The 14,883-nt window shown below is 44.8% G+C and overlaps 1 protein-coding gene across 1 annotated transcript in view; it reads left to right on the top strand.

The window, feature by feature from the left end:
- Positions 1–2,218: 2,218 nt before the first annotated feature.
- The window catches only part of LOC139561067 (perforin-1-like), a 13,560-nt gene continuing 895 nt past the window's right edge, over positions 2,219–14,883 (top strand). Inside the window, exons 1-6 of the mRNA XM_071377888.1 lie at positions 2,219–2,327; positions 2,728–3,098; positions 13,019–13,182; positions 13,295–13,514; positions 13,626–13,765; positions 13,889–14,312. Coding sequence (XP_071233989.1) covers positions 2,321–2,327; positions 2,728–3,098; positions 13,019–13,182; positions 13,295–13,514; positions 13,626–13,765; positions 13,889–14,312 — 1,326 coding nt within the window. The 5' untranslated portion in view covers positions 2,219–2,320. The remainder of the gene's footprint in view (positions 2,328–2,727; positions 3,099–13,018; positions 13,183–13,294; positions 13,515–13,625; positions 13,766–13,888; positions 14,313–14,883) is intronic.

Below are 14,883 nucleotides of genomic sequence, written 5' to 3'. Positions count from 1 at the left end.
AGGACCAGTATCTTATACTGTGATCATCGGAAGTGGACAAAGACTAAGGAGACACGTGGATCAGATCCGAGCTCGAATTCCAGTTCCATCCGGAGATCTGGATCAATTCTTAAACGAGCAGGACAGGACATTGGAACGTTCCCCAGAGTTGCAGTTGGACAAACCACCTGAGACCAACAATGCTCAACTTCCTGAGACCACCAGTCCGGGACGACCTCCTCCTGTGAAGTCTCCACAAAAGGACTTTGTTTCACCATCAAGGGGTGAAGATCTGGTGGCACCAGCTACACCACCTCTGAGACGCTCTATTAGAGAGAGACGTCCGCCAGACTTTTTCAGATTCTTAAGGAGATCATTTTTGAAAAAATGTAAATAAGAATATAGCATAGCTCAGGAAGGAATTAAATTGGGTTATTAGCTTTAAAGGGGGGGAATGTAGTAACCTGGTATATTTATGTTTACCAATAGATGGCAGTATTGACTCAAGACGGGTTTGCTTTCCGCTATCCGTAGCTATTTCCTATGTCTGCCTATATTACCATGATTAAGAAAGCTTCAGGTAGTTTAAGCCAGGTGCATAAGATAATGTAAAATCTAAGTTACAATTAAAGACTAAACCGTACGTAAGTCTCATGAGTCGTAATTCTAAGAAGCCTTTAAGGATACTACATACCCCCACCCGGTTAACGATACCTCTCCGAATGGTGTTACTGGCGGTGGTGAGGCCGGTGATAACATGGACGGTTCCATGGCAGTAGTTGTTGTGGCATGGTGGGGAGCCAGTTGTGTTGGAGGAACTCCTTGGCCTGGGGCATCACATTGGTCAGGCTGTAGGTGGGCCTGTCCCCGGGCCTGGTGCTGGTCGGGGTTCAGCTGGCCATGCCTGGCTCTGCTCCATGGCTAGAAGTCTGGATGTAGACCGGGGGAACGGCTGCATGTTTCCTGTCCTAGAGCCACTGGACAGCTGGAGTAGATGGAGAGGGGTAGAGCAATGTGTGATTACACAGACAGAACATAGATGCTACACAGTATAGGCACCGCTGGAGAGGAGAGTGAGGAGTAGAGTGCAACAGATGAATGCATATAAAAATGAGTTATTATACAAATTGCAAACAGGAATATCAATAGTACTATGTAACAATGTGTACCATTTACCAGCACTTTGTTCACAGTGAAACCTGTTCATCGTGAGGGAAGTGTCATGTGATGCTGTGCTTATCAAGACTTCTAACCACCATGACAGAGTACCAGAGGAAGGGTTTCAACTGTGCTCAGCGCCACCATAAAGCCATCTTCTCACCACTGTAGCAGACGGTCTATTCTTTGAATGACTCATCATTCAGGTCCAAAAGGCTCCTTATCAGCTTCTACCCCAAAGCCATAAGACTGCTGAAAAGTTCATCAAATGGCTACCTGGACTATTTGCATTGACCCCCATCTTTTCATGGTGCTGCTACTGGCTGTTTATTATCTATGCATAGTCCCTTTACCCCAACCTACATGTACATATTACCTCAATTACCACGACTAACCTGTACCCCCGCACATTGACTCGGTACCGGTCCCCCTGTATATAGCCTCGTTATTGTTATTTAAATTATGTATTTTTACTTTAGTTTATTTAGTAAATATATTTTCTTAACTCTTGTCTTTCTTAAAAACTGCATTGTTGGTTAATTAAGGGCTTGTAAGCATTTCACAGTAAGGTCTACACCTTTTGTATTCAGCTCATGTGGCAAGTAAAATGTGATTATCTCTTCTTCAGTTTGATTTGACTATATCGCCCAGCCCTATCCACAAATCTGAGGGAGAATGACTGCCTAAGCAGTCAAATGGCTCTGTATGTAAAGTGGCAGTGCCAGGTACCGGTTTGATTGGGTGCCTGGTTGACTATTTATGGAGAGCAGTAGCAGACAGGTAAAAGTGTGTGCAATTAGATTTAGGAAACTGCTGGGTCAAGTCTTGTTTTTCTGCTGCCATGAAACATTCACTCATGCACAGATATTGATTATCTGTATGTCTGCAAAGGCTTTCTTATAAGTGAACACCCACCCCCACACCAAAACACACAACAGCAGGTGCAGGTGATGGTTCATAACCAAAGGAAACTGCAGGAACCATCTATATAAACAAAGCCTTGACCACAACTAAAAACACCGCCTCCAGGATGGAACCCACAGACATCTTGCTGTTTGTTTCCCTGTAGTCAGTTAGTCAGTCAGTCAGACAGCAGACAGACAGACAGACACAGAATGCTCCATTGTTCCATGATCATCTTCATCAAACCCATCATCATCACCAAGAGATTGTGATTGATATTATGTCAGGTAAGAGGCTATATATATCTATACTTACTCTCTATGCATGTCTCCAAAATGAGAGCAACTCTTTTCTTTTTTATCTCCCCTCTTTGTTGGGGAACAGGAGTCTGCTCACCCTACACATTGTATAGTTTAAAGGAGATAGTTACAGAGGTGAAGTGAGTAAGGAGAAAGATGAAAGTTGAGCAGTTGAAGGAAAAGAAGAAGTTGACTCAGGGATCGAACCCCGGTCTCGGGGGCATATGTACCCAGGAATTAACACTGTTTCCGCTAGACAAATCAAATAGCGACACATTTTGAGGTCTGAAAACATCTGACAAACATTGATATTTGTAATAAGTTTACCACTGGAATTTACCTTGAATGAAATGTAATGTAATATCTACCTTCTCCTCCTCCTCTCCAGGCACACAGACTTCTCTGGTTGCCCTGCTGTGGCTGTGGGGAGCGTGGCTGTCCCCTGTCCTGTCCTCGTGCACCACGGGCCGGCCAGCAGAGTGCAAGGGTGCGCTGTCAGCTCCCGGTACCAACCTGGCGGGCGAGGGTTTCGACATCGTCACCATGGAACGTAAGCAGGCCTATGTCATCGACGTGGACACCTGGCGGAAGACCAATAACGGGACCTGTACCCTCTGTGTTAACCCTTTCATGGATGGCCAGACTCAGAGGCTGCCTGCGGCTGTGGTGGACTGGCGTCCCTCGCATAAGTGCCAGATGAAGTTAGCCAGCATGGTCTACGACTCCAGCGAGGCGTTTGTGAGCAGCAGCCAGACAGAGGTAATACTACTACTACCACTGCTACTGCTGCTACTACTACTACTAAACTCAGAGCTTATTTCTCTGAAATTTGCTTACATCCCTGTTAGTGATCATTTCTCTTTAGCCAAGATAATCCATCCGCTTGACAGGTGTGGCATACCAAGAAGCTGATTAAACAGCATGATCATTACACAGGTGCACCTTGTGCTAGGGACAATAAAAGGCCACTCTAAAATGTGCAGTTTTGTCACAAAACACAATGCCACAGATGTCTCAAGGTTTGAGTGAGCGTGCAATTGGCTTGCTGACTGCAGGAATGTCCACCAGAGCTGTTGCTGGAGAATGTAATGTTAATTTCTCTACCATAAGCCGCCTCCATCGTTTTATAGAATTTGTCAGTACGTCCAACCGGCCTCACAACCATAGAACACATGTATGGCATCGTGTGGGTGAGCGGTTTGCTGATGTCATCATTGTGAACAGAGTGCCCCATGGTGGGGTTATGGTATGGGCAGGAATAAGCTACAGACAACGAACACAATTGCATTTAACGATGGCAATTTGAATACACAGAAATACTGTGATGAGATCCTGAAGCCCATTGTGAGGCCCATTTATTTGAAGGTATCGGTGACCAACAGATGTATATCTGTATCCCCAGTCATGTGAAATGCATAGATTAGGGCCAATTTTTGTCATTTGAAAATTTTATTTCACCTTTATTTAACGAGATAGACTAGTTGAGAACAAGTTCTCATTTACAACTGCGACCTGGCCAAGATAAAGCAAAGCAGTGCGACGCAAACAACAACACAGAGTTACACATGGAATAAACAAACTTACAGTCAATAATACAACAGAAAAAGTCAACATACTGTGTGCAAATGAGGTGGTATAAGGGAGGTAAGGCAATAAATAGGCCATAGTGGCGAAATAATTACAATATAGCAATTAAACACTAGAGTGATAGCTGTGCAGAAGATAAGTGTGCAAGTAGAGATACTGGGGTGCAAAGGAGCAAAATAAATTAAATAAATAACAGTATGGGGATGAGGTAGTTAGATGGGCTATTTACAGATGAGCTATGTACAGGTGCAGTGATCTGTGAGCTGCTCTGACAGCTGGTGCTTAAAGCTAGTGAGGGAGATATGAGTCTCCAGCTTCAGTGATTTTTGCAGTTCGTTCCAGTCATTGGCAGCAGAGAACTGGAAGGAAAGGCGGCCGAAGGAGGAATTGGCTTGGGGGTGACCAGTGAAATATACCTGCTGGAGCGCGTGCTACGGGTGGGTGCTGCTATGGTGACCAGTGAGCTGAGATAAGGCGGTGCTTTACCTAGCAAAGACTTATAGATGACCTGGAGCCAGTGGGTTTGGCGATGAATATGAAGTGAGGGCCAGCCAACGAGAGCATACAGGTCACAGTGGTGGGTAATATATGGGGCTTTGGTGACAAAACGGATGCCACTGTTATAGACTGCATCCAATTTGCTGAGTAGAGGGTTGGAGGCTATTTTGTAAATGACATCTGCAAAGTCAAGGATCGGTAGGAAAGTCAGTTTTACGAGGGTATGTTTGGCAGCATGAGTGAAGGATGCTTTGTTGCAAAATATGAAGGTGATTCTAGATTTAATTTTAGATTGGAGATGCTTAATGTGAGTCTGGAAGGAGAGTTTACAGTCTAACCAGACACCTAGGTATTTGTAGTTGTCCACATATTCTAAGTCAGAACCGTCCAGAGTAGTGATGCTGGACGGGCGGGCAGGTGTGGGCAGCGATCGGTTGAAGAGCATGCTTTTAGTTTTACTTGTATTTAAGAGCAGTTGGAGGCCACGGAAGGAGAGTTGTATGGCATTGAAGCTCGTCTGGAGGTTAGTTAACACAGTGTCCAAAGAAGGGCCAGAAGTATACAGAATGGTGTCGTCTGCGTAGAGGTGGATCAGAGAATCACCAGCAGCAAGAGCGACATCATTGATGTATACAGAGAAAAGAGTCAGCCCAAGGATTGAACACTGTGGCACCCCCATAGAGACTGCCAGAGGTCTGGACAACAGGCCCTCCGATTTGACACACTAAACTCTGTCTGAGAAGTAGATGGTGAACTAGGCGAGGCAGTCATTTGAGAAACCAAGGCTGTTGAGTCTGCCGATAAGAATGTGGTGATTGACAGAGTCGAAAGCCTTGGCCAGGTCAATGAATACAGCTGCACAGTATTGTCTCTTATCGATGGCGGTTATGATATTGTTTAGGACCTTGAGCATGACTGAGGTGCACCCATGACCAGCTTGGAAACCAGATTGCATAGCAGAGAAGGTATGGGATTCGAAATGGTCGGTGATTTGTTTGTTAACTTGGCTTTCGAAGAACTTAGAAAGGCAGGGTAGGATAGATATTGGTCTGTAGCAGTTTGGGTCTAGAGTGTCTCCCCCTTTGAAGAGGGGGATGACAGCTTTCCAATCTTTGGGGATCTCAGACGATACAAAAGAGAGGTTGAACAAGCTAGTAATAGGGGTTGCAACAATTTCGGCGGATAATTATAGAAAGAGAGGGTCCAGATTGTCTAGCCCGGCTGATTTGTAGGGGTCCAGATTTTGCAGCTCTTTCAGTACATCAGCTATCTGGATTTGGGTGAAGGAGAAATGGGGGAGGCTTGGGAAAGTTGCTGTGGGGAGCGCAGGGCTGTTGACTGGGGTAGGGGTAGCCAGGCGGAAAGCATGGCCAGCCGTAGAAAAATGCTTATTGAAATTCTCAATTATTGTGGATTTATCGGTGTTGACAGTTTTTCCTAGCCTCAGTGCAGTGGGCAGCTGAGAGGAGGTGCTCTTATTCTCCATGGACTTTACAGTGTCCCAGAACTTTTTGGAGTTTGTGCTACAGGATGCAAATTTCTGTTTGATAAAGCTAGCCTTTGCTTTCCTAACTGCCTGTGTATATTGGTTCCTAACTTCCCTGAAAAGTTGCATATAACAGTGGCTATTCGATGCTAATGCAGTATGCCACAGGATGTTTTTGTGCTGGTCAAGGGCAGTCAGGTGTGGAGTGAACCAAGGGCTATATCTGTTCCTGGTTCAATTTTTTTTGGAATGGGGCGTGCTTATTTAAGATGGTGAGGAAAGCACTTTTAAAGAATAACCAGGCATCCTCTACTGAAGGAATGAGGTCAATATACTTCCAGGATACCCGGGCCAGGTCGATTAGAAAGGCCTGCTTGCTGAAGTTTTTTAGGGAGCGTTTGACAGTGATGAGGGGTGGTCGTTTGACCGCAGACCCATTACGGAAGCAGGCAATGAGGCAGTGATCGCTGAGATCCTGGTTGAAGACAGCAGAGGTGTATTTGGATGGCAGGTTGATTAGGATGATATCTATGAGGGTGCCCGTGTTTACGGATTTGGGGTTGTACCTGGTAGGGTCATTGATTGTGTGAGATTGAGGGCATCAAGCTTAGATTGTAGGATGGCCGGGGTGTTAATAACCTCTAACGAGTCACAAACCCGGATCCGGGATCCCCCCCATCAAAAAAGCTGACTAGCATAGCCTAGCCTAAAGCCACAGGGATATCATATAATAAAATGTTCATGAAATCACAAGTCCAAGACACCAAATGAAAGATACACATCTTGTGAATCCAGCCATCATTTCTGATTTTTAAAATGTTTTACAGGGAAGACACAATATGTATTTCTATTAGCTAACCACCATAGCAAAAGACACAACTTTTTTTTCCCACCATTTTTTTCCTGCATAGGTAGCTATCACAAATTCGACCAAATAAAGATATAAATAGTCACTAACCAAGAAACAACTTCATCAGATGACAGTCTGATAACATATTTATTGTATAGCATATGTTTTGTTCGAAAAATGTGCATATTTCAGGTATAAATCATAGTTTTACATTGCAGCCACCATCACAACTCTCACCAAAGCAACTAGAATAACTACAGAGAGCAACATGAATTACCTAAATACTCATCATAAAACATTTATGAAAAATACACAGCGTACAGCAAATGAAAGACAAAGATCTTGTGAATCCAGACAATATTTCAGATTCTTTAAGTGTTTTACAGCGAAAACACAATTTAGCATTATATTAGCTTACTACAATAGCCAACCACACAGCAGCATTGATTCATGCACGTTAGCGATAGCGAATAAACCAGCAAAAGATATTACATTTTTCACTAACCTTATCAAAACTTCATCAGATGACAGTCCTATAACATCATATTACACAATACATATATTGTTTGTTCGAAAATGTGCATATTTAGCGGCACAAATCGTGGTTATACAATGAGAATAGTAGAGAGAAATCTTGGGAGAGGCACCTAATCTAATCAATAACTAATCATAAACTTGACAAAAAAATACAGGATGGACAGCAAATGAAAGATACATTAGTTCCTAATGCAACCGCTGTGTTAGATTTTTAAAATTAACGTTACTACGACATACAGCGTGCGTTAAAGCGAGACCGCACCGAAATTAATGGCGGAATAGTAGTTTTACATTTTTCAACAGAACAACGAATTAACATCATAAATAGTTCTTACTTTTTGATGAGCTTCCATCAGAATCTTGTGCAAGTGGTCCTTTGTCCAGAATCATCGTTGCTCAGTTGTAGATTGACGTCTTCAACTTAGGAATTAGCAGCAAACATTAGCTATGTGGCCCAGACGTGTCCAACTCTTCATAACGCAGCACAAAGAAATATCCGAAAATCGCAATATACTGATATAAACTGATATAACTCGGTTTAAAATAACTACATTATGATGTCTTTAACACCTATATCGAATAAAATCAGAGCTGGATATATCTAAGGCCTATAACGAGAGCTTTTCAGAATGCCATCCTGAGGTCTGTCTTGCGCCATGACAAACGTTGAAAAGAGTGCACCCCACGTTCCAAGACCCTTTATATGGCCTCAGATCTGCCTAGCAACACCATTCCAATTCTCACTGCTTACTGACATCTAGGGGAAATCGTATGCAGTGCATGTCGACTCATAGATTACATGCAAATTAATAAACTGACCCTGGAACAGAGTGCCCGATTTCAGATTTCTCACTTCCTGACAGGAAGTTAGCTGCAACTTGAGTTCTGTTTTACTCACAGATATAATTCAAACGGTTTTAGAAACTAGAGAGTGTTTTCTATCCAATAGTAATAATAATATGCATATTGTATGAGCAAGAATTGAGTACGAGGCAGTTTAATTTGGGAACAAATTTTTACAAAGTGAAAACAGCGCCCCCATATTGACAAGAAGTGTTAAGCATGTCCCAGTTTAGGTCACCTAACAGCACAAGCTCTGAAGATAGATGGGGGGCAATCAATTCACATATGGTGTCCAGGACACAGCTGGGGGCAGAAGGTGGTCTATAGCAAGCGGCAACAGTGAGAAACTTGTTTCTGGAAAGGTGGATTTTTAAAAGTAGAAGCTCAAATTGTTTGGGCACAGACCTGGATAGTAAGACAGAACTCTGCAGGCTATCTCTGCAGTAGATTACAACTCCGCCCCCTTTGGCAGTTCTATCTTGTCAGAAAATGTTATAGTTAGGGATGGAAATTTCAGGGTTTTTGGTGGTCTTCCTAAGCCAGGATTCAGACACGGCTAGGACATCTGGGTTGGCAGAGGGTGCTAAGGCAGTGAATAAATCAAACTTAGGGAGGAGGCTTCTAATGTTAACATGCATGAAACCAAGGCTTTTATGTTTACAGAAGTCAACAAATGAGAGCGCCTGGGAAGTGGGAGTGGAGCTAGGCACTGCAGGGCCTGGATTAACCTCTACATCACCAGAGGAATAGAAGAGGAGTAGGATAAGATTACGGCTAAAGGCTATAAGAACTGGTCGTCTAGTACGTTCGGAACAGAGAGCAAAAGGAGCAGGTTTCTGGGCACGGTAGAATAGATTCAAGGCATAATGTACAGACAAAGGTATGGTAGGATGTGAATACAGTTGAGGTAAACCTATGCATTGAGTGACGATGAGAGAGATATTGTCTCTAGAAACATAATTTAAACCAGGTGAGGTCACCGCATGTGTGGGAGGTGGAACTAAAGGGTTAACTAAGGCGTATTGAGCAGGGATAGAGGCTCTACAGTGAAATAAGGCAATAATTACAAACCAAAACAGCAATGGACAAGGCATATTGACCTTAGCGAGAGGCATGCATAGCCAAGTGATAATAGGGGTCCAGTGAGTGGCTCAGACGGGCCGGAGACATGGCGATTCAGGCAGCATTGCGGGCCGGGGCTAGCAAGCTAGCAGAAGGGCCTTAGAGGGACGTCGCGATGGAAAAAGTCAGTTGTAGCCCCCTCGTGCTGTAACGTCGGCAGACCACTCGCCGTGGATCAGCAGGGCTCCATGTGGTGAAAGGGTCCAGGCCAATTGGCAAAATAGGTATAGTGGCCAAAGAATTTGTCCGATGGGCCTCTTAAGCTAACAGTCCGATATGCTCGAGACAGCTAGCGGGTCGCGGCTAGCAGGCTAGCTGATGGGCATTCAGGGGATGTCACGATGGAGGAGCCAGTTGGAAAACAAAATCGGTCACATTACGTCGGTAGTCCAGCCGTGATGGGTCGGCGGGGGTCCAGGCCAATTAGCAAAATAGGTATTGTAGCCCAAAGAGTGGCTGATGGACCTCTTCGGCTGGCCGGGAGATGGGCTTAGCAAAGGCTAGCTCCAGGCTAGTTGGTTCTTGCTTCGGGACAGAGACGTTAGCCAGGAGTGGCCACTCAGATAGCAGGTTCAGAGCTTGTGGTAGGAATCTGGAGATATGGAGAAAAATAAGTCCGATTTGTTCTGGATTGAGTCGCGCTGTGCAGACTGGCGAGAGTTATCCGGTCAAAAGGTAGCTGATGACCGCTAGCAGTGGCTAGCTGACTACTAACTAGTAGTGATGATTTTATTTAAATTGACTGTTTTCCTCACATTAACTCTAACTTAGCTTTGAAATTGTTTCATGTTGCATTCATATATTTGTTCAGTATATAATATATATAGAGAGAGAGCTTTATAATAATCATCATAATCATAATAATCATATAAATAATAATAATTGATTCAATATATACTGTACTCCCTGTTCACTCATGACTGCACGGTCAAGGCACACCTCCAACACCATCATTAAATTTGCCAATGACACAACAGTGGTAGGCTTTATCACCGACAACGACGAAACAGCCTATAGGGAGGAGGTCAGAGACCTGGCCGGGTGTTGCCAGGACAGCAACCTCTCCCTCAAAGTAATCAAGACGAAGGAGATGATTGTGGATTAAGGTTCTACAACTGCACCAAGTCTAGGTCCAAGAGGTTTCTAAACAGCTTCTACCCTCAAGCCGTAAGACTCCTGAACATCTAATCAAATGGCTACCCAGACTATTTGCATTCCCCCCCTCCCCTCTTTTACACCGCTGCTACTCTCTGTTGTTATCATCTATTCATAGTCACTTTAATAACTCTACTTACATGTACATATTACCTCAACTAACCAGTGCCCATGCACATTGACTCTGTACCGGCACCCCCCACCTGTATATTGTCTCACTATTGTTATTTTACTGCTGCTCTTTAATTACTTGTTACTTTTATTTCTTATTCTTATCCGTACTTTTTTTAACTGCATTGTTGGTTAGGGGCTCATAAGTAAGCATTTCACTATAAGGTTGCATTCCTGTACCTGTTGTATTCGGCGCATGTGACTAATAACATTTGATTTATGTAAACTGGAAACTATATACTGTATATGTAGGATGCTGCATTTAATGTAGCTGGGGATTTTAACAAAGTACATTTGAGAACAGTGCTACCTAAATTAGATAAGCATATTAATTGCACGACACGTAGGGCTAATACTCTCGACCCCCTCCTCAATACCTTTGAGGATAATACAGTGCCACCGTCGCGGATCGCTAACAAAGACTGCGCCCCCCCCCCCCCCCCCCTCCTTCTCAGTGGCTAACATGAGTCAAACATTTAAACTTGTTAACCCTCGCAAGGCTGCTGGCCAAGATGTTAATCCTCAAAGCATGCGCAGACCAGCTGGCTTGTGTGTTTACAGACATATTTAATCGCTACCTATCGAAAGTCTGTTGTCCCCACATGCTTCAAGATGGCTACCATTGTTCCTGTACCCAAGAAGGCAAAGATAACTGAACTAAATGACTACCGCCCCGTAGCCCTCACTTCTGTCATCATGAAGTGCTTTGAGAGGCTAGTCAAGGATCATATCACCGCCACCTTACCGGCCACCCTAGACCCACTTCAGTTTGCATACCGCCCCAACAGGTCCACAGACGACACAATCGCCATCACACTGCACACTGCCCTGTCCCATTTGGAGAAGAGGAATACCTATGTAAGAATGCTGTTCATTGACTACAGCTCAGCATTCAACACCATACCCTCCAAGCTCATCATCAAGCTGGAGGCCCAGGGCCTCAACCCCTCCCTGTGCAACTGGGTCCTGGACTTTCTGGCGGGCCGCCCCCAGGTGGTGAAGGTAGGAAACAACATCTCCACCTCGCTGACCCTCAACACTGGGTCCCCACAAAGGGGTGTGTGCTCAGACCTCTCCTGTACTCCCTGTTCACCTACGACTGCGTGGCCATGCACGCCTCCAACACAATCTTCAAGTTTGCAGACGACATAACAGTAGTGGGCTTGATCACCAACAACGACGAGACAGCCTACAGGGAGGAGGTGAGGGCCCTCGGAGTGTGGTGTCAGGAAAACACCCTCTCACTCAATGTCAACAAAACAAAGGAAATGATCGTGGACTTAAGGAAACAGCAGAGGGAGCACCCTCCTATCCACATCGCAGGGATAGCAGTGGAGAAGGTGGAACGTTTTAAGTTACTGGGGGTACACATCACAGACAAACTGAAATGGTCCACCCACACAGACAGTGTGGTGAAGAAGGCAGCTGAAGAAATTTGGCCTGTCACCCAAAACCCTGACAAACTTTTACAGATGTACAATCGAGATCATCCTGTCAGGCTGTATCACAGCCTGGTACGACAACTGCACCGCGCTCAACCGCAAGGCTCTCCAGAGGTGCGTTCTGCACAACGCATCACCGGGGGCAAACTACCTGCCCTCCATGACACCAACAGTACCCGATGTCACAGGAAGGCTAAAATGATCATCAAGGACAACAACCACCCGAGCCACTGCCTGTTCACACCGCTATCATCCAGAAGGCGAGGTCAGTACAGGTGCATCAAAGCTGGGTCTGAGAGATTGAAAAACAGCTTTTATCTCAAGGCCATCAGACTGTTAAACAGCCATCACTAACTCAGAGGCTGCTGCCAACATTGAGACCCAATCACTTGACAGTTTAATAAAGGAATCACTAGTCACTTTAAATAATGCCACTTTAATAATGTTTACATATCTTACACTACTCATATCACATGTATGTACTGTATTTGGGGTGGCAGGTAGCCTAGTGGTTAGAGTGTTGGCCTTGTAACCGAAAGGTTGCAAGTTCAAATCCCTGAGCTGACAAGGTAAAAATCTGTCGTCCTGCCCCTGAACAAGGCAGTTAACCCACTGTTCCTAGGCCATCATTGAAAATAAGAATTTGCTATTAACGGACTTGCCTGGTTAAATAAAAATGTATACCATTGCTCGGCCATTGCTCATATATTTATATGTACATATTGTCATTCACCCCTTTAGATTTGTGCGTAGTTTGTGGTGAACTGTTAGATTACCTGTTAGATTTGTGTCTATTACGTAGTTGTTGGGAATTGTTAGATATCACTGCACTGTTGGAACTAGAAGCACAAGCATTTCGCTACACTCGAGTTAACATCTGCTGACCATGTGTATGTGACCAATAACATTTGACTTGATGTATAGCGCTTTTCCCAATGCTCAAAGTGCTTTATGTGGGTAAACTCACCTTATCCACCACCATGTGTAGGTAGATGTCAGCTGGAAGATTGGTCTGGACGTTATGACCCCCCAGGCTAAGGGGTCGGTCATGGTGGGGGGCACCCACTCCAGAGCTGCCAAAACGGTGATGAGTCAGTCGAAGAAGGACAAGTACAGCTTCATCAAACAGGATATACACTGCTCTTATTACAGGTGATATACCTTATAAATATAACATCACTTGTATTGTAGACATTTAACTTAATAGAACCAACACTGCTCTCTACAGGCTATAAACTCTCCATCTTGTGTGTTTCTTTCTCAGTTACCGCCTGCTAGATGACCCTCCCCTGCACCCTGAGTTCTCTCGCTCCCTGGGCCTCCTGCCCCCCCTCTACACTGACCAGACCAAGGTTGACTACAGACGTTTTCTTGACAACTTTGGCACCCACTTCATCAAGAAGGTTCTCCTGGGGGGGCGGGTGAAGAGCGTGACCTCCCTGCGAGTGTGCCAGGCGGCCCTGAGTGGCTACAATGAGAACGAGGTGAAGTACTTTTTAATCAAAATATATTAGTAAATGTATTTATCTATGTATTTTTATTTATTTATTTAAAGAAAATGTACATTACGTTAAAAAAACAATATAATAATCCAGGTCAAGGACTGTCTTGAGGCTGAGGCCTCCGTCGCCACCAGTACCGGATCAGCTGAACTCAACACAGAGACCAAGTTCTGCAAGAAGGACCTTCAGAAACGTGACACCAAGGACCGCTTCAGCAGCACCTTCAAAGAGAGGTTCGATTGATTTTGATTTGATAGATTTTGGGGAGTTAATGGGCATTATACAAGACTTATAAAACACATATTTCCATTGTGGTCCTCGTTTAAGACAAAACATGACTAATGATAAACAAATAGGTTTACCGAGGTGGTGGGGGGACAGACGGACGGGACGCCCGACCTGCTCTTCTCCGAAACGGGTAAAAACTCCAAGGCCTTCGCTGATTGGGCGAGCAGCCTGAAGACCATCCCTGACATCATCAACTACTCCCTCCAGCCCCTCCACCTATTGGTGAAGCAGGCCAGGAAGCGGGCTGGGCTGAAGAAGGCTGTGGAGGACTACATCCTAGAACACGCTCTGGTCAAGCACTGCTCTGGGAAGTGCAAGGGAGGCTCCAGCTCCAGTGCCCACGACTCCTGCCAGTGTGTGTGCCAGCCCAGCAAGGAGATGACCAGCCAGTGCTGCCCGCAGGAGAAGGGCCTGGCCCACCTTACCGTCACCGTGAAGAGCGCCAGTGGCCTCTGGGGGGACACCACGTCCAAGACCGACGGCTTTGTCAAGGTATTATCTCTTTTATTTTATTATTTAAACTTACTATGAAGTTTGTTTTTAAGTGCACTTTAATGCTAAAGTCTAGGATTTGATGTGATTTACATTTCGCTCAGCTACACTACAAAAGTATGTGGATACACCTTCAAATTTGTGGATTCTGCTATTTCAGCCACACACATTGCTGACAGGTGTATACAATTGAGCACAGAGCCATGAGATCTCCATAGATAAACATTGGCACCATGAACAAGGTAGAATGGCACCGTGCACAAAGTGAGGTCCATACAGAAATTGTTTGTCGAGATCGGTGTGGAAGAACTTGACTGGCCTACACAGAGCCCTGACCTCAACCCCATCAAACACCTTTGGGATGATTTGGAACACCGTGCCCGGCATCACTAATGCTCTTGTGGTTGAATGGAAGCAAGTCCCCGCAACAATCTTCCAAAAACTAGTGGAAAGTCTTGCCAGAAGAGTAGAGGCTGTTATAGCAGCAAAGGGAGGACCAACTCCATATTAATTGCTATGATTTTGGAATGAGATGTTCAATGAGCAGGTGTCCACATACTTTTAGCCACGT

The sequence above is a fragment of the Salvelinus alpinus genome, chromosome 31, assembly GCF_045679555.1.
Source record: "Salvelinus alpinus chromosome 31, SLU_Salpinus.1, whole genome shotgun sequence".
NCBI classification, from domain to species: Eukaryota; Metazoa; Chordata; class Actinopteri; order Salmoniformes; family Salmonidae; genus Salvelinus; species Salvelinus alpinus.
The sequence above is the reverse complement of the archived record's forward strand: the minus strand, read 5'-3'. Positions and strand labels throughout refer to the sequence as shown.